Genomic DNA, 20,212 nt, shown 5'->3' with positions numbered 1-20,212 from the left:
TCCGCCCTTGCCCGCCGAGGGCCCCGCTTCGCACGGGACGCGCCCGGCTCGCCGCCCGCTCACTGCGTGTGCCCTCTGCTCCTTGTCCGCGACAGATATCAACCTTAACTCTCCCAACAAAGGTCTGCTGGCCGACGCCATGACCGACGTGCCCGTGGACGGCGCGGCCTCGGGCAGGACCCCCGCGCCCGAGGGACTGACCCTTGCCGAGGAGGAGGAGCTGAGATCCGAGCTCGCCAAGGTAACGGGGCGCCGGCGGCCGTGTGTGGCCCCGGTTGTGTCCTCCTCGGGAGGAGCGAGAGCAGGTGGGGTGGGTTTTGAAGGGTTTTGTGTTAAGGGTGAGCTGAGGTCCAAAGGAGGATGCACAGAGCTGGCTGGTACTTCAGATGCTGTGGTGTATTCGGACTCTTCCCAGAATGACTTAATTTAGAGCTCTGAGGAAATAAGTTGCTTTGATGCTGTGAGCTTAATATGGACTTTTAGCTCCATCTGAAGCAAGAAAACACTTTAGGCAAGTGGTATGCAAAAAAACCCTAATTTTTCCTTGGGAAGCTCAAACAATGGAGCACTTAACGTGCTTTCTTTTTCTGCCTTTTCTCCTTAAATATTTATTGCACTTTATAGGCAACTATTTCTGGTGCCTATATGCTTTGGAAGAGCTGAGAGCTTATAATATCTTAAATTTTGAGCACCCTTTGGGTTTTACAGATGAGTTTATAACTTCTGTCTGAAGCTGATTGCAGCTGTGCTTCTGTTTTCTGTCTTTCATTGAGGAATCTCGTGGTGGTTCTTGGACTTGCAAGCTTTAGCAAGGGAGGACTTGCTGCCCTGGGTGGTCACACAGACCTTGGGGGGCTGCAGGTAGAGTAGAAATCGACCCACTCTGCCCAGAAACAACTCCAGAGTACCTTGAAAATGTTGTAAGAAAGATCTCTGAGGAGAAACTCTTTCCTTTAATCATATCAGAGGAAAAAAATCATAAGAGCTTAGTTAATAAGTTTTGGAACGGATTGTTGTCTGCTGTTGAAATTACAGAGCTAGGAAGTTCTGTTAATCTTGGCACCATTAAGTCTCCAGTAGAGTGGCTTGAGTGGATGTTTTTCCCACTGGAGTCTGAGCTGTAGGCATCACCCTTCACATTCAGCTGAATTGTTCTGCACCTGCCAATCCTTTAGCTTCACGTTGCTAGTTTTGAGGGAGGTAGAAAGTTGGTTGAATTTTCAGAATTTTGCTGCACTGTCATTTAAGACAAACCTCTACCTTGCTCTAAGGTTGAAGAAGAAATTGGTACCCTCAGGCAAGTTCTGGCTGCTAAAGAGAGGCACTGTGGAGAGCTGAAGAGGAAGCTGGGGCTGACTCCCTTGGATGGGTTAAAGCAGAACCTGTCCAAGAGCTGGCACGACGTCCAGGTCTCCAACGCGTAAGTGTTGCTTGTGCTGCACCTTATTGTGTGACTCTGTCCTCATCATTTCCCAGGAACATGTTCCAGGGCTCTTCCAGCAGCTGGAGGCTTTTGCTCTGGTGGGTATATAGAGTAAAAGGCACTTAAAAATTCATTGCACTTCCACATCAGTGTCTTCATGCCAGCATAAAAAAGAACTTTTATATCTGTGATCTGGGTCAACAGCAGCTGGAGGCTTTTGCTCTGGTGGGTATATAGAGTAAAAGGCACTTAAAAATTCATTGCCCTTCCACATCAGTTCATGCCAGCATAAAAAAGAGCTTTCATATCTGTGAGCTGGGTCAATTGTTGCTGGGTGCCCTTTTCCAGCATGTTTAGAGCTCTAGATCACCCTATAAATATCAGTTCAGTTTGGCTGTTTTTGCCCATTCTTTAATTCCATGATTCTATGATTTTTGCCCCATTCTTGAGACACAGACAGCTGCTAGCTTGTTCTGAACTCAGGCTCAGTGAGAAGCACGAGAAGCTTCAAAGCTCTGCTGCACAGTGCTGGTTCAGAAGCTATGAACTTAGTTGTGTAGCTTGAATTAAAAACTCTGCACTTCCTAGGAAAAAAATCCCTAATGTTAGTGTGATACATGGTCACCTCTGCCCAAAGGAGGTCTGAAATTGGTCCTGACCAGGCATTAAGGGAATGGCCACAGCAGTGCTGGCAGTGCCACGAGGGGAGTCCAAGGGATAAGTTTGGCCCTGCAGTTGTGCCCATGGAAACATTCAGTCTCCTGTTACCTACTGGAATTTGGAGTTGCTGCCAGTGCTGCCACAGAGCAGATCATTGAGCTGTTCATCTCACTGTTGATCCTTTCCCTTTTCTTCATCTTCCCTCCTACGTCCTTGCCTGATTTCTGTTATGGTCACTGAAATGTGTCATTGTCTTCTCAAAAATGAATATTAAATCTATATTCATTAACACTTTCTGTTTCTAGTTATGTGAAAACATCTGAGAAACTTGGAGAGTGGAATGACAAAGTGACACAGTCTGACTTGTGAGTGCCTCGGGCTCCTCAGCAACACCCCCTTGCTGCCTTCCCCAGTTTGTGCTGCTGCTTGTCCTCGCAGGCCGTGGGGGTTGAGTGGGAGCTGGAGATGTGGTGGAGCAGGAGGGGCAGCAGCTTCATGCCTGGCCTCCAGCTCTAAGCACCCCTCAGTTGCAGAGGAGATGAGTAAATGTTGCTGTTATCTCTCTCCCGATCTTGCTGTTGCAGAAGGAAAATTCCAATCAGTTACCAGACCACTTTTTTTTTATTTTTAAAAGAAAAGAAAAATCAACCACAGTTTCCCTTTAGCTGGTCATTGGGAGGTTAGTCTGTTGTGAGGGGGTGCCTTAACAGTGAAGCTCTGTCTCTACAGTGACACTGTTTCTCTTTTCCTCGTGGGATGTGGCAGGAATCAGTTCAGTTACTGCCTCTCTGTGCAGGGGAGAAGGCACTGGAAGCTTTTACCTGTAGCTGGAAGTAGGGGCTGTGCAAATGCAAATTTGTGTGTTAGCTTTTGAATGCTGCCTGCAGTGGCTTTTCTGCACTGAGCTATGTGAACCTTTTTTACTGATGTCAGCACCAGAAAGCCATGAATTTTAGTGTTTGCTGCTTATACAGGCAGGTGCCAAATGCAGACAAAGAACATCTGGCTACTTTTCTCTTTAGAATGTATTGTTTAATTATATTAGACCTTCATTCTATGGAGAACTCCTCTCTATTAGACATGAATCATTTTGACTCCTGCTGCATAGCTGGACGTGAGGGACACCTTCAGTGTTTTCTGCACTGAAGATTCTTTCCCTTCTGTGTCTTGCTTGGAAGGAAATGATTATTTAGCTAAGAGGAGAACCTGAGTTGGAAGCATCGTGTTGTTAGGCAACAAGGTACTGGTCTAACTGGGGAGAGTTGCACCTCGGGGTGATGTGAACTGCCCATGAAACATCACCTCCTCTGAGCACTTCTGTGTTGTTCTGTAATTCCAGTAGAGCTAATTCTCACAACCCCTAAGGTACCCTTTCTACCTAGAGAAACTCAGTTTCTAAAGATCAGCGAGTTAGATTTGCCCAGGTGATGCTGTGTGGGTAGGACACAGCTCGGGGTGTGGCAGCCAGATGGGTTGGACCTTGAGCTCGGTTCACTGCTCTGCTTTTCATACGTGGCAGCCACGGAGGGAGGGAGCAGAGGATGCAAAGTCTTTGAATTCCTGACACCTCTGAACTGCAGGCCTTGTTTCTTTGTGCTCAGTGTTTGATGGTGCTTAATGAGGAAGAAACTGGGGCTTAGGTGGCTCTGTGCCTCTCAAAGGACAGCTCTCTTCCTTCTGGCTCTAGCAGAGGGGAAGGAGAAATAAACCCTGTGGTACTGTAAGTGTAAAAAGACTCTAATAACGTGGAAAGTATCAAAAGAAGCCTCTGTTGTGAGGCTGGGCACCGTGTCTAACCTCCATTGTGTTTGTAGATATCTTTCAGCCAGCAGCACACTGGAGGACTGGAATGAAAAATTAACTCAATCAGAAGCGTGAGTGTCTTAACCTGCAGTGCTAACAAAAGCTTTGGGGACAGTCTGCTGCCACTAACCTCCTGTGCCTCTGCTCCCAGTCCTCTGCTTTGACTAGATCTAGTGAAACGTTTCTGTTCTCTAGCTTTCAGTGTTTTTAACCCAATAAATGCCTCTTCTGGGAGAGGGAGCTTGTCTTCGGGTTGGTGTTGGAATGATTTCCTGGTGGTCCAAGTGATGGTCTTCAAATACCTGCCTGCTCTCAGGGGAGAACTGGCTGGAGCCTCTGGGTAGCTGATCCCTGTATCTTCAGCTGTGGAATAGCCACAGTGACCTCTCCTTGTTCCTCATCTCGTGCTCTGTGGGGTGCAGGACCTTTTCTTGCCGTGGTACCTGGTGAGGACAGAGCTGGAGTGTCCAAGGCAGCTGCTCGGTCATGTTGGGGGCTCCAAATGGACACAAACAGCTTAAACCTCCCAGTGGTTACACCCCAGCTGTTGGCTGTGAAGGTCTCTTGGCCATGTTTTTATTAGCTGTCTGAAATGAAGTTCTTATCTGGAGTAACTCATGGCAGCATGTTGTGGAAGTTGCCCCTTGTCCCTCTCGCTGCATCTCTCCCACAGCGTGGTGGGGAGTCCTCTGTGGTGATGGGGCAGGAGCAGGCAGGTGGTGTCAGGGTTTCTGAGCTGATTTAAGGATTTAAACCATGGTAAGGCCAGTCTTGGGTAGGGCAGCTTCTCCTGTTCCTGGGCTGGGCATGAAAAACAGCCCTCGGAGCTGGCTTGTTACTGGCAGCGTGTGTGAATAGAAGGTTTTCTTCCTAAGATAGGTGAAAGTTGAGCTGAGATTAAAAAAATAGGAGTATCAGACAAAAACCTTTTGAGTAGACAAGTCTGCTGTCAGTGTTCTGTGCACGTTTCCTGGGTGAAGATGTAAATTGTCACCATTCCACTCGCTCCCTAGAGTGACCCTGGTGTTTACGCCCGCTGACAGCGTGCCTGGCCCTGGCTCTCTTCAGTTGGAGTTCCTCCCTGGGTGTGCCTGCTGGAACTGAAAACTTCTCCTTGTGTCTGTTTCCTTGGGCTTGATAAGAGGCAGCCATGTGGCGGAAGCCTCTTTTGTACAGCACTTCAGGCCTGAATAGCTGGGGCAGGCTTGTTTCCTGCTCGCCTTGGCACTGGACGGTGTGACAGTTCACACCAGCGAGGCAGAAGCTGATTAAAATGGAGAGGTGAAGGGGATTGAGGGGCAGGATTCCAGCAGTGATCCAGAAAACAATCGATTTCCATTTCCTCCCTCTAAAGTGGGAAGAGTCATGATCAAGAAATCCAAGGATGAGGTTTTGTTCATAGGTTTTGGGGCTTTTTATGCAAATGCATCCTCCGTCCTGTTTGTGAGCTCTGTGTGTCACAGCTAATAAGCATCCTGTCTGAACTGGGAATGGGCCTAACTGGTGACCTTAGGGTGCAGTGCAGAATTCCTGGGAGTTCCAGTCCTGGCCACACACTTGCCTTCTGCAGGCAGTGCAGAGGCAGGGTGGAAATCAGCCCAGGCTGTGCAGAGGAGGGTAGAAATCAGCCCAGGCTGTCCCTAGCTCCAGTTTCACTGAAACCAGGACGCAAACTGAATTGGATGGTTTGTGTGCTGAGCCAGGCTGCACAAATGGTGGTTGGTGGATGAGAGCACTGAGAGGAAGCTGGTCCTGGTGGGTGAAGGAGGATTTGAGGGTGCTGGGCCTGGCTCCTCCCTGCCAGGGTTTATGGGAGCAGAGGGGATCTCAGAGCTGAGTGCCGATGAAACGCAATGAAATATTTGAATGCCACAGGGCAGAGATCATTCCTGCAGCTTCTGCTGCAGCCAATTGCCTGTTAAGAGAGCAAGGTGTTAGAGCTCAGTCTTGTTACTCTTAGATTTAGGTTGTTGTGCTGTGTTTGTACTGGTGCTAAGGGAAGAACGTGAGCGATTGTGAACATAAAGCTGTGTAAACCTGGCTGTGTCTCCTGCAGGAGAGTGGCTGCAACTTCTAGGTCAGGGCTGGGCATTGTTAAGTTGCATTAAAGTCTTGTATAACCTGATCCCTGGTTGTCACAGATGCAGCTCCACATGTGTCTGGTGGCAGTTCTGGGGTAGAGAGCTTCTCATCTCAGCTCTGCTTCCCTGGCTCTGCCTCCTGCGCCGCAGCAGCGGAGGGGTGTCCGTGGGAGCTGTGCGTGCAGGGCCAGGCTGGAGAGCTGACCTGCCTGCCCCTGCCTGGTGGGTTTTTTTGTTCTTCCAAGTTTCTATTTCAGCCAGATCGTTACCCTGGGCTGGATGACTGCCAGCACAAGCAGTTGTGTTGGCATCGTGGAGGAGCACGCTGGGGCAGCGGGAGCCGCGCTGGGGCGCCAGGTCTTTGGTTAGCTTAAGGCCACTGCTGTCGTGTGGAGAACACGGCTGGGGCTCCTCTGGCCTTGATCTGCTGGGGGAAAACATCAGAGCTGTGAGCCTGCAGCGTGTGCGTGGTGCCCTGTGAGCCTGGGGAGTGCCAGGCAGGTGCAGAGTCAGCACGGCGAGCACGGGCTCATCGGTGCCTCTCCTGGGCCCCTGCAAAGCAATCCTGTGGCAGGGCTCAGTCACCCAGGGGGGGCCTGGCTGCTGCTGGCAGGGACTGAGATCCCCCTCTGCCAGGGCAGCCTTGGCCTGGGGTTCAAACAGCTGTTGTGATAAGAAGGCACGGGTAAGGGCCAAGTAGTCCACTCCTAAATTGTCCTGAAATGGGGACTTCTTGCAAAAGATGTTGCTGTGGAGAAATGGTGTTGAGGCCTTGCTGTTGGGGCACGCTCAGGTTCTTCTGGAGGCCCTGAATTAAGGGCAATTACTCTGAACAATGTGTAGGTTATCAGGATTTTCTTTCAGGGTGGGAAGGCTGGTGTGGTTTTGGCCTGTTCTGCACAAGCCTCATGTACATTCCAGATTCAGAAATACTTGGGGCTTTGTTTTTTTGCCTGTTACAGCCCACAGCCCACAAACCAACACGTTGTAATTCAGGTGCTGTGGTGCTGTCTGCTGCAGTTCTTTCTGGAGAGAATGGGATGTAAATAAGTCAGCTGTCATCATGGTGCTTGTAGTTCTGGGAGCTCAGGCATGAGAGAGCGTGCCAGGCTCTTCATAAAGCCCTTCTCCTAAATATCCCAGTCAGGCAAAAAAATCATCTCAAGCTGAAAGATTTGAAATGAGAAAACTTGGCTTAAATTATTGAACTTGTTTTCCAGCCCAACTCTGATCTTAAAATTTGAATAATGCCATAAATCTAGATGTTCATCACTAACTGGAGTAGCTTAGAGAGGATGCATGAAAGCAGCTCAAAGAATGTTTGTTCCTGAGAACATCTGAAGGAAACAAAGGTTCTCAAGTGCCTGTCTTCTCCAGCTCTGGGATAAACTCCAGTGTAACCAGCAGACAAAGAGAAGCTGTCAGATGTGTTGTGGTTAATGGTAACTGATAGGAAACTTCTTTACCAGTTTATTTCTGAACTGCAGGTTGTAGAGGTGATGCTGATTCCTCCCCTGCTTTTCCATTCAGGGACATTGGTCTTGCTTCTCCCCTCCACAACCTAACGCTACAACACACTCTGTAACCTCCTCAGGGCTGCAAAGGGTGTTATGGAATCAGTCCCTGAACTTCATTTCTCAAGGAAACTGAAAGATAATTGTAGAGCAAATAAAATACAGTGCTGTGGTGTTAGAGTTTCCATTGGAAAATTTGGTTTGGTTTGGGGCTTTTTTTTTAGGTAAATGTTTGTCAGATCTAAGAACATATGGTGAAAATGGCAAAGGGAGTGTATAGAAAAGTTAATAAAACTTGGTGTTGTAAAACTTAAAGGCTTTTTATGTATGCAGGGCTCTTGGTGAGGTGAGTGCAGCTCCCTAACGTAGCTTCTTGCCTTTAACATGGGCTCCTTCTTCAAACTGGGGGCAGGGGACAATGCATCTTGCTGTCAGATCCTGCCCATGAGTTCAATTTGTGATGTTTTCTTCTGTTTAGTTACAAGAAGACCCAGGAAACCCTTTCCCAGGCAGGACAGAAGACCTCAGCAGCCCTTTCTAACGTGGGCTCTGTTCTCAGCAGGAGACTTGACGATTTTTTAAACTTGGTGACATGAGGTAAGATTTCTGTTTTGCACTCTGGTGCTTTGATCTTGGTTTCAAACAAGCAGTGAGGCTTTAGACAATAACCAGGCTTTTTTCTCTGTTTTTCTGCTCAGTTGGCAGCACACTGCTGTTGATGGACTTTCTTCTGGGTGGCCCTGTACCTCATTGTTTAGGGCAGATTAAATGTTTATTAAAGACTTGTTGGTGGGATAAAACCTGTTCTAAGGCATCTAAGTTTCACTTGGGTTAGGAGAACTGACAGAACATTTTTAGCAACCTTCCCCTTTAACTGTCATATGGCTTCACTGCAGCTTTTGTGTCATATCTAAGAAACTAGTATTAAAGTTTACCTTCTCCATTCATTACTGAATTACAGAGGGGTGTTTTCAGTGTTACTGTTTAGGATTAGAAAGGGATTGTCACTCCTGTGCTTTAAAATGGGGCATAAAAAGTCTGGAAGCTGTATTTCATGCAGTTTCCAGGTCCCTGTGTCAGCTTTCTGCAGAGAAGGGCAGCGTGCCTTCCAGGCACAGCTCTGTCACCTGGATCAGAAGGCAGGAATGGATTCAGTAGATCATGAGAAGAGAAATTTCTTCTTGTGGTTGGTGGTTATTGAGATTCCTGATGCCTGCTGAAGTGACTGCAGATTCAAACCTCTCTGAATTGGGATGTGGAGGGCTGCTTCCCTTGGCTGAGGTTCTTGCTCTGTGAGTTTCTCAGCTGTAAAAAGTTCAAGGTTAGAACTGGTAATTTACCTGATCTTCAGAAATTTAAGCTGACAGTTGCTTCCCCCTTAATGGCCGTGTCCAGTTTTTTTCCCCACAGAATACCTTGACCCCATTTTTCTTGGAATTGAGAGCTAATTCTGAATATACAACCTGTCTGTGCTAGTAAAGAAGTGTTGTTGTGTTTGCTGTGATATACCAAAACCTTGGATTGAATGGGGAGCTGTCATTCTTTGTAGGGAATTTCCTATTCCACTGTGGCTGGGAGTATCCAAGTGGTAAGAACTCGTTGGCCTCTGATCACATAGCACTGATTGATTCTAGTTCTGTCCTCTGTGAGTTATTTGCTGTGTTCCTGGAGGGTGATTTTTGCTGTTTTCATTAGCTCACTGCTCTGAATTTGGCAGAGAACTGGCTGGCTTCCTTCCCTTTCCAGTATTCAAGTTGTAACTTTTTTTTTTCCTGGAAACTACCTAGTCTGCAGGAAGATTTACATGCAGTCACAGACACTGGGGCAAGACGTGGTGGCAACACCCTGAGCTAAACTGGCCAGTGAAGTCACTGAGTGCCTGACTCCTGCAGTCTGCTCAGGCTCTCGTGGCAAAGCACTGGCTGCTGTTTGGACCAAACTGGGAGCTCCTGAACCCGTGTTGCCACCAGAAGAAGCAGTTTTGAGAGGCTTTTTGCCTGCCTGTTGCCCTTTGGGAGGGAAAATCCAGTTCCCCACGCAGCTGCAGGGATGTTTGTGCCATCCCAGGAGCAGGGAGGGGATGTGGGGCTGAGTGTGCCCAGTCCTGTGGGTGCCAGAGCTGCCCTGACAGAGTCCTAGAGAAAAGTTCCTGGGTAGTCAGCTGGGCTTTGCAGCACTGGCATTGCTCAGCTTTAATCACCCATTTAAACATCTGCATTCCTTTTTATAGCTGATACCTTGGGGGATGTGTTATGAAATAGGGGTGGCCTCTATCTTATTGCTTGAGGATCCCTGCCAAAGTTATTTCAGCAGGGTTTGCTTTGTCTGTGTGGCCCTGTGGGGGAACACAGTAATGATTTACTGTTATTTTTTTGAGGCTTTCACTTTTTCTCTGCCTCTATAAACAGACTTCTGCCTCCTGTGCTGGACTCAAGTCTTGATATTTTTGATCCTGAGCAAAGTTTCTCTCTGAGCATAAGTTTCTGCAGGAACTGCCCCACTTTCCACCCTTGCTGGGTGAAACTCTGGGGTTCTGATATGTGATCAGAGCTGATGAGGAGTGAAGTCTGTCGTGGTGTTGTGATCCCTTCTGAGAGGATCTCTGCCAAGGGCCTCGTAGCCTACTCTGCAACCTCTGTTGCTGTGCTTTCTTTTTTTCCCCTCTTACACTACAAATTCACTTGTAAAGCAGGTTTATTTGCCACCACTGGAAGCGTGGAGATAACAGAAGGGATTTCCTTGTTTAGTCAGCCCTCACTGGCTGATAAATGTGAGGGAGGAGTGATGAATGGGACAGACACCTCCAGACATGGAGGGTGTAGTCCTAATTCCATTTAAAAAATACTCTGAAATAAAAGTTATGTGTCCCAGGGCTAAATCTTCAGGATTGCTGTATTCTGGGCTAAAAACATCTTAAATGTTACAGGTGTGGGTTGCAAGGAAATATTGTGTTAATGTAGTAACTGTGCTGAGTGTGTTGATGCTGTTTTAAGATTGCTTCAGGGAGAGAAAATGTAGCTCAATTAGTGGGATTTTTTCAAACCTTGGCCAGTTCAGCTTTTTCTGTTATCTCTGCTTGCAGTTAAGAAGTAAATTGGCTTTTAAATGCTCTGTTCCTGCATTTTACTGGCCCCAGTAAACTGCAGGATGGAAAGTGTTTTCTCCTGGGTGGTGCCAGCTTGCTCTGTGCTCCTCTGTCCCCCGTCACGTTGTCTGGTGTAGTGGGCTCCTCTACATGATACTACAAGTAAATCTGTTAGGAAATGGTGGTTTGATCCCCAAAAGTGCCTGCAGATTTCTGAATTTATGTAAACTTGAAACCCTTATGGAAGGAGAAGGGCTATTGCCAGTTCCAGGCCAAGATGCTGAGCAGACAGACCAGTGCTTGTAGTATTACAGAGAGTAGTGTGGGGCATGGGCATGTGTGACCTGTGTTCTCCTCTAAGCAAGAGTAAGTAGGAAGTTAATTTATTTGGCATGCAAAGACAGCATTCTGAGGGGTGCACCCTGCCAAAGAGCTGGCAGGGCTGCATGGGGAAATGAAACCACAAAGCCCAACATCTTCACCTGGGCTGTGGGGAAAAGCCCTTGTACTCCTCGCCAGGTTCTCCAGATCCAACTTGCCAACTGTTGCCTCCTGCAGAGACAAAAACTCCATTGAAGTGGAATAAAACACTGCTTCTGGTAGGAGAAGCTCTTTTAGAGCATCCTGGTGTCCTTACTAGTGGAAGTAGGAAACCTGGGTCTGTTATTTCAGACTAGAGAGATGCTGCTGCATCACAAAATCACACATGGAAATCTGGTCACCTGCTGGGGGAGCGTTTGCCTTGAGACCTAAAAATGGGCAACCAGGTTATGGGACAAACGTGATCCCTTTCCTGCAGATCCTGTTATCTGTATTATGCTGAGACACGTTTGTTCTCTGAGCTGTAACTCTGAAGTCTGCAGGCTTGGCGAGATGAGGTGCAGGTATCCTTTGCAGGTTCCTGTTACAGAAGTCCTCAACCAGAGGTCCCAGCAATGCTGTCTTTGTATGGGAGCTTGTTGTGGTGGGGGAAGGAGGTATCTTCACCAAATTAGTGCCTAGTAAAGGCCTCAGTCTAGGAGAACATACTCTAAAAAAAAATACATAAGTTGCATGAAAGCAATGGAGAGGGGTAAGTGAAATGTTTGTTGTTGTTGTTGTTGCACACCCACTCCTCTCCCGCCCCAGCACCCTGGCTCTAAGTTGCTGTTCTCAGAAAAACGTCTTAGCTTGGCTTGAGATAATGAAAAGTAACTCTTTCCTCCTTGCTTATGACATTTATTTTGAGAGGCTTCCTCCTGGGACTCTGCTGTCCCGTGATCCCATGACCACGTCCCTCCTTACCCACCCTGCATTTAATGTTGAGATCTGCACAAGTGTCTGACTGTTGCTTCCCTTTTCTCTCTGCTGCTCGTGGCCTCTCCCAGGGCTCACCCCTTCTCCAATTCCTTTAGGTAAGACACTCTTCAAGGCTCTAAAAAGTGTTTGCCTCTCTGCCAGGCCCATGCAGATGCCAAAGGGGGAGGTGATGGTTTAAGCCTTGCTCCCCCTTTTGCCACAGACTGAGCAAACTACCAGGAGCCAGTGCCCTGCCATTGACTTCTGCAGCACAGTCACAGTGTGCAGTTAAAGACTCGTGCTAAAACCTCTGGGAAATTTAAGCTGTGGGCTGTCTGTGTGAAATGTGGGAAGAGGGGCCTGGCTCCTGGCGCTGCGGTTGTCCCCAGCAGCCTGTGTGGGGAGAGGAGGAACTGAAGGACCAGGGGAATGGTGTCCAATTGTCATTTAACTTTTCTCCTCCTTGTTCTGAATGCTTCCTGGGTAGCAGCTACTCCATTCGCCACTCGATAAGTATGCCAGCCATGAGGTAATGTAGCAAACACCCCGGGCTGGGGGGAGAGGCTGCCTGACTCCATCCTTTTGGGGGTTTTTGTTCTCATTTGTACAACTGGTTCCCTTCCTCAGCAGCCCGGGCTCAGTGGGGGCTCGCCAGGTCCTGTGGTGTGAATAAGTCAAGGGGGGTTTTATAGCCTGGCCTCACGTGATGGTTCTTAGCACCTCTGCTGTTCTTAAGTGCTGTGTTGCAACTGGACCAAAGTCTGGGTTGAATTTGCAGCTTTCAGGAGTCCCCGGAGGGCAGGGATTACAGCTGGTCACTGCTAAGGCCCTGGCAGATCCTGACTTGAACCCTCTGTCTCCAGCCGGGGAGCTCAGTGGCCTCTTGGCCTGCTCTGGTGCATTAGGTGGTGATCTCCTGGCAGGAGGAATGATGGCCAGGGCTGGATGAGGGACCTAGAGCCCAAGTGTGGGGAGGAGCAGCTGAGGGAGCTGGGGGTGCTGAGCCTGGAGCAAAGGAGGCTCAGGGGAGACCTTCTGGCTCTGCACAGCTCCTGACAGGAGCCTGGAGCCAGGGGGGGGTCGGGCTCTGCTCCCAAGGGACAAGGGACAGGACAAGAGGAAAGGGCCTCATGCTACCCCTGGGAGGTTTCAGTTGTCCCTGAGGAACAATTTCTTGCCCTGGAGGGTTGCCCAGGGCTGTGCCAGGCTGCCCAGGGCAGTGGTGGAGTCCCCACCCCTGGAGGGGTTTCCAAGCTGTGGAGATGTGGTGTGAGGGACACGGGGCAGTGGGGACCTGGCAGTGCTGGGGGACAGTTGGACTCTGTGACCTTAAAGGTCTCCTCCACCCCGAATGATTCTGTGATTTTATGAAGCCTACAGAACCCCTCTCTCTGCTCCATCCTCATTCCAGATTGACAGAGGTTATTTTAGGGGCACAAACATGAAGCAGTTCTTTGGCACAGAAATAGCTGAGCTGGGGCTCGTCAGCTCCCAGTGCTCCCAGTGCCCCCTCAGCCTGGCCCGGGGGAGCAGCTCACTGTGAGGGATTGCTCATCCAGAGCTCTCCCCTCGCAGGCAGAGAAGCTTGTCAGGATGTCAAACAACTGACCTGGTTTTCTTTGCTACAGAGATGAAATCCTCTGATTAATTTATTACACTCTGGTTTTTGTGAGCCTTTCCTGATGCAGATGATCCCTCCTGGGGTAATAAAGCTGCCCATAGGTGCAGGCACCTGGCCCTGCCCCTTCTGCCTGCAGGATGTAACATGGGGAACAAGCCTTTGTTTTAAACCCTTTTCAGCTTTTCCTTTCCATTATTTAAGACATTGTGCTTTTAGTGGGAAGCCTTGTGAAGCTAAGAGTGGGTTTCTTCTCTTCTTACCATGCCTTGGTGTCCTCATGAACTGGGTCTCATTTCCCTCAGCGTTTTAGTGTGAGCAATTGCACGTGGTGTGAGTGTTTCCCTGCCCAGCTGGGATGTGTTGCTGGTGTCTGGGGTACCCCAGAGGTCTGTGCCCAAGGCTGTGGGGAGCTGGGGGTGTGCTGGGTGCTGCTGTTGTTGTGGGGAGTGGCCGGAGAGCCCAGTCACACCACATGGGTTGAGTGAGTTAAGAATTAAATTGTCTTGATTTGTTCTTTGATTCTTCCTTTTTTTCCTTCTCCTTTCTTCAAGGAATTCTGCAACCTTCAAGTCATTTGAAGATCGAGTTGGGACCATAAAGGTAACAGTTTGCTTTGTCTGGTAGACCTGCAGTGTGAAGCCTCATGCTTTAATTTCTGCAATGTTTTCCTCATAGACTAGGATTTGGGCAAAAGGCCTCTCAGATACAGGAGGTCTTCTTGGCAAGGGGGACGTGACTGGGTGTTCTCAGGGCTGGTTTCTTGTCACCTCGACTCTCTTCTCTCCTTTCAGTCCAGAGTGGTGGGCAGCAGGGAGAACAGCACCGAGGGCCTGCACTCCCCCTCGGGAGCTGGAGAGAAACCCCCACAAGACAACTCTCCATTCTAGACCCACACTATGGGTCCCAAACCTTCAGCACAGCAACGACGTGCGGATCCAAGACGGGGCTGAGAGCCAGGCTGGAGAGATCCATCATCCTTTCATCCATTCATAGACACTGCTGCTGGATCGAAGTCAAATAAAGAGAATGCAAAGTTTTGTACACAAATAATATTTTACACTAAAGTTTGTAGATGAAATGTATCACTGCTGTCCTTTTGGGAGAGCGTGTAAGGTGGAGTTTCCTTAAAGCAGCTCAGAAATGCCACTGGTATAGATAAAAATCCCCATTTTTTTCCCTTCTTTGACCTAACTTGAAACGGATACATTGCCCTGAGCAGCTTGAGGAGGGTGGTTAGTGGAGAAGTCAAGTGCACAGTCATCAGCTCTGGCTCCTGGCTGTCTTCTCTAGGCAGGCTCCTGAGCTCCCAGGCTTCTCCCATTACTGTTTTCTCTGGCTCTCGTTGGAGTAGTCTGGAAAATGGGGCAAACAGTTGAAGTGTGGTTTGTTGTTTGTTTTGTTTTTTTTCTTCTGGGCTCCCAAAAGGGAAACTTCACTTCGCAGCTGCCTCGTTGTTACACTAATGCTCTAGCTTTAACAGAACTAAAAATCTTTATTTTTAAACGCAATGAACTTTAAAGAAATAAAGCTTAAAAAAGAAAAAAAAAAATAAAAAGGAGAAAGAAAAAGGAAAAAAAAAAAAAAAGCAGCTTTGGCATCATATTGGGGAAGTGCTCCCTCGGACTCTGAAGCTGGATCTCAAGCCTTACATCACCTCCCGCTTTACTTGTTCGTGGGTTTGTTGTTTCTCTGGAGGAGGCTGTGAGGGCTGTCCTGGTGGGCACTGGGGTGCCACCTCCTCTCCTGGCAGCAGCATGCTCCTGAGCCAGTCCCCGTGTTCCACCCCGTGGCGCGCGCTCCGTCTCCCCGGTGTCCGAAACTTGCTTCTCCCCCCTGGGTTTGCGCCTTCCCCCGTGGGGCAGGGGTCTCTGAAGGGTGGCTGGATGAGGTGGGTGCTGTGCTGGGGGGACTCTGATCCCTGGGGGGCTCCCCCCCGTCTCCTCCAGCTGGCTGGGACCCGTGGGGTGTCTGGGCTGCAGGCCCCAGCTCTTGCTCTCGGTTTACAAAACCACAGAGCTCACCCAGTTCTCCCCAGAGCTGAATGTTTTGCTCTTTGGATGTCCGACTTCAGTGCTCAGGAGCTGAAAGGTTCTGAGTGTTCTCCTAGAGGCCTGATCTGATTTTAGGCAAGGTGCCTCCACGTAGAAATACCTAGAGTGAGCAGTTCTGTGCCTTAGAGGCGAAGTGGGACTTACTCAGGTCTGTAGACTTGCTGATGTACATATCGGGGTAGTTTTAGTTGTTTATCACCCTGGAGGGACCGAACCGTCTCTGACCCCTCTTTAGAGAAGCAAGTTTTGACACTTAGTTACTGATAAATCTCTTTTCCCTCACCCCTGCTCCCCTCCCTCTGCAGACCTGGGGACAGGGGGTGGAACTGGAAGGCAGATGTACGAGGCAGTGGGTGGAGTGTTGAGTGTTGTGTACTGGTGCTCCTCCTTTGACTGAAACTGGGCTCCCTGCGAGGAACAGAGCCAGTGGAACTGGGACTGCTGGAGCTTGGGTATTGAACTGTTTATAAATAGTGAAGAAACTTGTCAATAAAGCATTCCTTTGGGAGAAAAGGGGGTGAATGGCCTTGTTTTGTTCTGTCTAACAGTGCTGAAGTTGGCTCTTGGGTGCATTATGAACTTTTCAGACAAACACGAGCTGCCTGCAGCAGCTTGAGGTGGGAAGCAGCTGAAATGTTCTCTCCCATCCCTCTGGCTTGTTTCTCTGTGGGCTCTCCAGATCCTTTCTCATGAAGGGATGTACTAAATAACAGTGCCAGTCTGATGTCACCTTTTCAAGGTGTTGAACACCAGCTAGTTCCAGAGAAGTACCTGTGCTCAGCCAAGGGCTGGGGACATTCATCCCTTTCAGTACTTCAAGGGGCCTCTCAGAAAGCTGGGGATGGACTTTGGAGCAGGGCTTGTTGGGACAGGACAAGGGGGGATGGTTTGAAACTAAAAGAGGGAGATTTAGACTAGAGAGAAGGAAGAAATTGTTGACGCTGAGGGTGGTGAGCCCCTGGCCCAGGTTGCCCAGAGAGGTGGTCGCTGTCCCATCCCTGGAACCCTTCCTGGGGAGGGTGGCCGGGGCTCTGAGCACCCTGCTCTAGCTGGGGATGTCCCTGCTCCCTGCAGGGGGTTGGGCTAGACAGTGAGAGGTCCCTCCCCACCCAGACCAGTCTGGGATCCTATAATTATCCTCTGAACACCATTGCATTGCTCCCTTCATGGGTGCTGCAGGGGAACCAGACGTGGCTCCAGCTCCCTCACGCCGTTTTCCTGTGACAAAGCAGGAGGAAGCTCCTGCTCAGAGCAGGGCACCGCAGTCCCAGCAGTAACCTTGGCACTGGGGCTGAGGCTGGAGAAACTTCCAACGTGGAAAAGCAGCAGCTGTGGTGCTGGCTGGGATTTACAGTGTGATCCCTCAGGGAATTGGCTGCTTGGAAGCTCTGGCAGTCGCTACTGATTTAACCAGCACAGTGGGGGGAGCAGGGGATGGACGAGGAGCTGGGAGCCACTCCCTCACATTGAAAAGGGCCGTGGAGAGCCAGGCAGGTAGGTTGTGAGAGGCTGGCATTGCTGTGTAGCTGCTTGGTGTGCTGTGCTCTCAGCCTGGCTGGGTTTGAAGCATCTGGTTGGTGGTGAGGTTTTGGGTTGGCTTTTGTGGGTTTTGAGGTTTGGTTTGTTTGTTTTGAAGAGTGGGGTTATTTTTTGCTACTCGATTTGTGCAAGTAAATGAGATCTCTACAACTGGGTCTAAGAGCAAAGGGGTTGATGTGGTCCCTGAGCCTGGAGGAGATGCTGTGTGCAGAGCCACCTCCCCAGCCCCTTCCAGCGAGGGCTCCCGGGTGTTCCCAGGGAAGGTTAACCCAACCTTCCCCTCCTGGATACAGGCTGGACAGTCAGCTTGTCACTCCTGCTTTCTGAGCATGCTCCTGGCACGTCTTGTGGGTCCAAGCCCCCGTCTCCCTTCAGAGCTGGGCTGTGAACCACCGGTGTCCCGTGCAAAGGCAGAATCCCGGGAGGAGGAGCAGCCCTGGCCCAGCAGCCTGCCAGCGCCCTCTGCTCTGTCCTGGCCGGGGGAGAAGGCACCGACAGCAGCGTTCCTCCTCTGCAGCCCCCACCAACAGCCTCGTGGGGCCAGAGCTGCTCAGAGAGGCTCAGGGTGCTGCCTCGGAGCCTGGAGAGGGTTTGTCCTGGAGCTTTCTCCTGTTTCCGTCTTTTTCCTGTTGTTTCACTTCAACAAAACATCCCGGTATCAGATCTATGCTAACGAGGCCGGCACAGGAGTGAGAGCAGAGCTGGCATCTTAGAATCATAGAATCCTTTAGGTTGGAAGGGACCTCCAAGATCATCAAGTCCAACCATTGAGCCATCTTCTCAGGCAGCGACAGAGCCAGCGACCAAACCAGCATCTCCTCTTTCCTGCTCCTCTGGTTTAACCCGTGATTTGCCCCATCTTTCCTCACCACTGAGGATTTGCTGGCTCTCCTCTGACCGCTCCCACGTTTCAGGGGGACCCACGCTGAGCCCACGTTATCAGCAGGGCCCGTGGTGGCTGAGGAGAGGCTTTTCCACAGAGGTGCTGCCAGCGCTGCCAGCGCCCCAGGAGGGTGCTCGTGTCTCCCCCGTTCGTCCCTGCTGGCTCCGTGGGGTGAAGCACGGGGCTGGGTGACACAGAGGGACCGTCCCCAACCTGTTTCCCAGCCGGGTGCCCGTGCAGCAGCCTCTCTGCACAGCCAGGTCCCGCTGCCTTGGCCAGGGGCAGGGCCGGATGCACCAGGGGGGTGGTTTAGGTCTGTAACTGAGTGGGCAGCCAGAGAACAGGAGGGAGCTGAGATCCACCAGGCAATGGAGAGCTGCAGGTGCTCCTGAGGAAGCTCAAAGCCACGTTTTGGGGTGTGGTGACACATGAAAGAGACTCGGCTGTTGTCGTTGCCACACCCCAGCAAGCACCCAGGGATGGGCTCACCCTCTTGGCTTGAAATGGAAACTTCCCAGGGCACTGGGGATGTTTGTCTCCTGCCCATGAGGAAGAGGTTGGGGGCCCTCATCCCAGCAAAGCACCCACCTCTCACTCCTGCATCACAGGGTGTTTCCTAAACCCCAAAAGCATGAGGTGACCTGGGGTGGCCGGGCAGCACAGCGTTCCCGTGGCCTTGCTCTTGGTTTGTGGACTGGAATCTCCTGGCTTGGGAAGGAGATGTGAGGAGTGTGAGCTGTGGAGGCTACACTGGGAGCATCAAAGCTCCATCCCACAAAGGGGGAACAAGCAGATAAGCAGCAGAATCAAAAAGGGACTGCTTGCAAAAACCCAAGAAGGAACCATTTTCCCCTGCTGGCACCATGTCCCGACCCTCAGCCAAAACTGCAACAAGCATTTTGAAAGGAATTTGACATTTATGCTCTGGAGAGGGGTTGCCCAACAGCTCCAGCAGCTGGGAGCCTGTGCTTGAGCCAAGCGCTGGCCCAGGGCTCCCTGCCTGGGCCCCCTCCCTGCACCCCTGTGGGTGCCAGCAGCTGGGGCTGGGTCCTGCCTGGGTTCAGCACCTCTTCTTGGGTGCAGGTTCCATGCAAGGTCCAAGGTGTAGGGTCTGTGCTGGGGAACCCTGCACGTGCCTGGGGTTTTGGGGGGGAAGAGGTACCGGGTGTCCTCTGGAGCATCGATGCCAGAGTGGGGCTGGGGAAGGGGTCTTGGCAGCTGCTGAAGGAAGCCAGGGCTGGAGTGAGGAGAGGACGTGGCACTCCCCTCACTCCCAGAAGGACACTGAGGGGCTGGAGCGTGGCCAGAGAAGGGGAAAAAAAATGGCGAAGGGTCTAGAGCCCAAGTGTGGGGAGGAGCAGCTGAGGGAGCTGGGGGTGCTGAGCCTGGAGCAAAGGAGGCTCAGGGGAGACCTTCTGGCTCTGCACAGCTCCTGACAGGAGCCTGGAGCCAGGGGGGGGTCGGGCTCTGCTCCCAAGGGACAAGGGACAGGACAAGAGGAAACAGCCTCAAGTTGCCCCAGGGGAGGTTTCAGTTGTCCCTGAGGAACAATTTCTTGCCCTGGAGGGTTGCCCAGGGCTGTGCCAGGCTGCCCAGGGCAGTGGTGGAGTCCCCACCCCTGGAGGGGTTTCCAAGCCGTGGAGATGTGGGGTGAGGGACACGGGGCAGTGGGGACCTGGCAGGGCTGGGGGCACAGTTGGACTCCATGATCTGAAAGGTCTCTTCCACCCCAAATGATTCTGTGATTCTATGAGTAATGGTGATGACTCCGTTGGCGAATGGGATTCATCATCCTTCATTTCTTTCAAACGTGAGTCAGAGGCAGCAGACGGGAAAGGAGCCGTGTGGGGAGGCCACACGCCAGCACTGCTGCACCAGCACCGGGGTGACCCGCTCCGGGAGGGGCCGGATGGGGGAAATTGGGCTTTCACCCACTGGTGGGAAACAGCAGCGTTGGCCAGGAGCGCCAGGAAACTTGAGCAACTGGGAAAAACACTCAGACTCTTGAGCTTAAAAAAACCCTGTTTTCCTCTAATTGTAAGCGCTGTTTGTTCCTCAGAAGGAGCTGGCTCAGCACCCTCTCCCGGGGCACACCAAGGGCCGCGGGTGGCACGCCGGGTGCAGCACCCTGAGCAACACCCAGGAGAGGAAGGTGCTGCACAAACCCTATTTAAAGCCGAGAGTTGATGGGTGCTGAGGGCTGAGGCCCCTGGACACGGCCTGCAAAGGCAGCAGAGCCCGGAATCTGAAGGGGGTGTGCGGGTGCTGTGCCCG

General features: G+C 50.9%; 1 protein-coding gene across 1 annotated transcript; it reads left to right on the top strand.

The window, feature by feature from the left end:
- The first annotated feature begins 100 nt into the window (after window positions 1–100).
- TPD52L2 (tumor protein D52-like 2) lies at window positions 101–14,352 on the top strand. The gene is made up of 8 exons (XM_008945165.1): window positions 101–241; window positions 1,272–1,420; window positions 2,389–2,448; window positions 7,960–8,058; window positions 11,931–11,960; window positions 12,332–12,373; window positions 14,017–14,065; window positions 14,257–14,352. The coding sequence occupies exons 1-8, from the start codon at window positions 140–142 to the stop codon at window positions 14,350–14,352; spliced, it is 627 nt and encodes a 208-aa protein (XP_008943413.1). The 5' UTR covers window positions 101–139.
- The last annotated feature ends 5,860 nt before the right edge of the window (window positions 14,353–20,212 follow it).

This window comes from Merops nubicus, unplaced genomic scaffold (assembly GCF_000691845.1).
Source record: "Merops nubicus isolate BGI_N331 unplaced genomic scaffold, ASM69184v1 scaffold11618, whole genome shotgun sequence".
Taxonomy (NCBI): domain Eukaryota; kingdom Metazoa; phylum Chordata; class Aves; order Coraciiformes; family Meropidae; genus Merops; species Merops nubicus.
The sequence above is the reverse complement of the archived record's forward strand: the minus strand, read 5'-3'. Positions and strand labels throughout refer to the sequence as shown.

Excerpts from the sequence above, each read along its gene's own strand:
- TPD52L2 (XM_008945165.1), top strand. The coding sequence starts at position 140 with ATGACCGACGTGCCCGTGGACGGCGCGGCCTCGGGCAGGACCCCCGCG. Across the intron at positions 1,421-2,388 it reads GACGTCCAGGTCTCCAACGC|TTATGTGAAAACATCTGAGA; the intron begins GTAAGTGTTGCT and ends TTCTGTTTCTAG. Across the intron at positions 2,449-7,959 it reads AAAGTGACACAGTCTGACTT|TTACAAGAAGACCCAGGAAA; the intron begins GTGAGTGCCTCG and ends TCTTCTGTTTAG.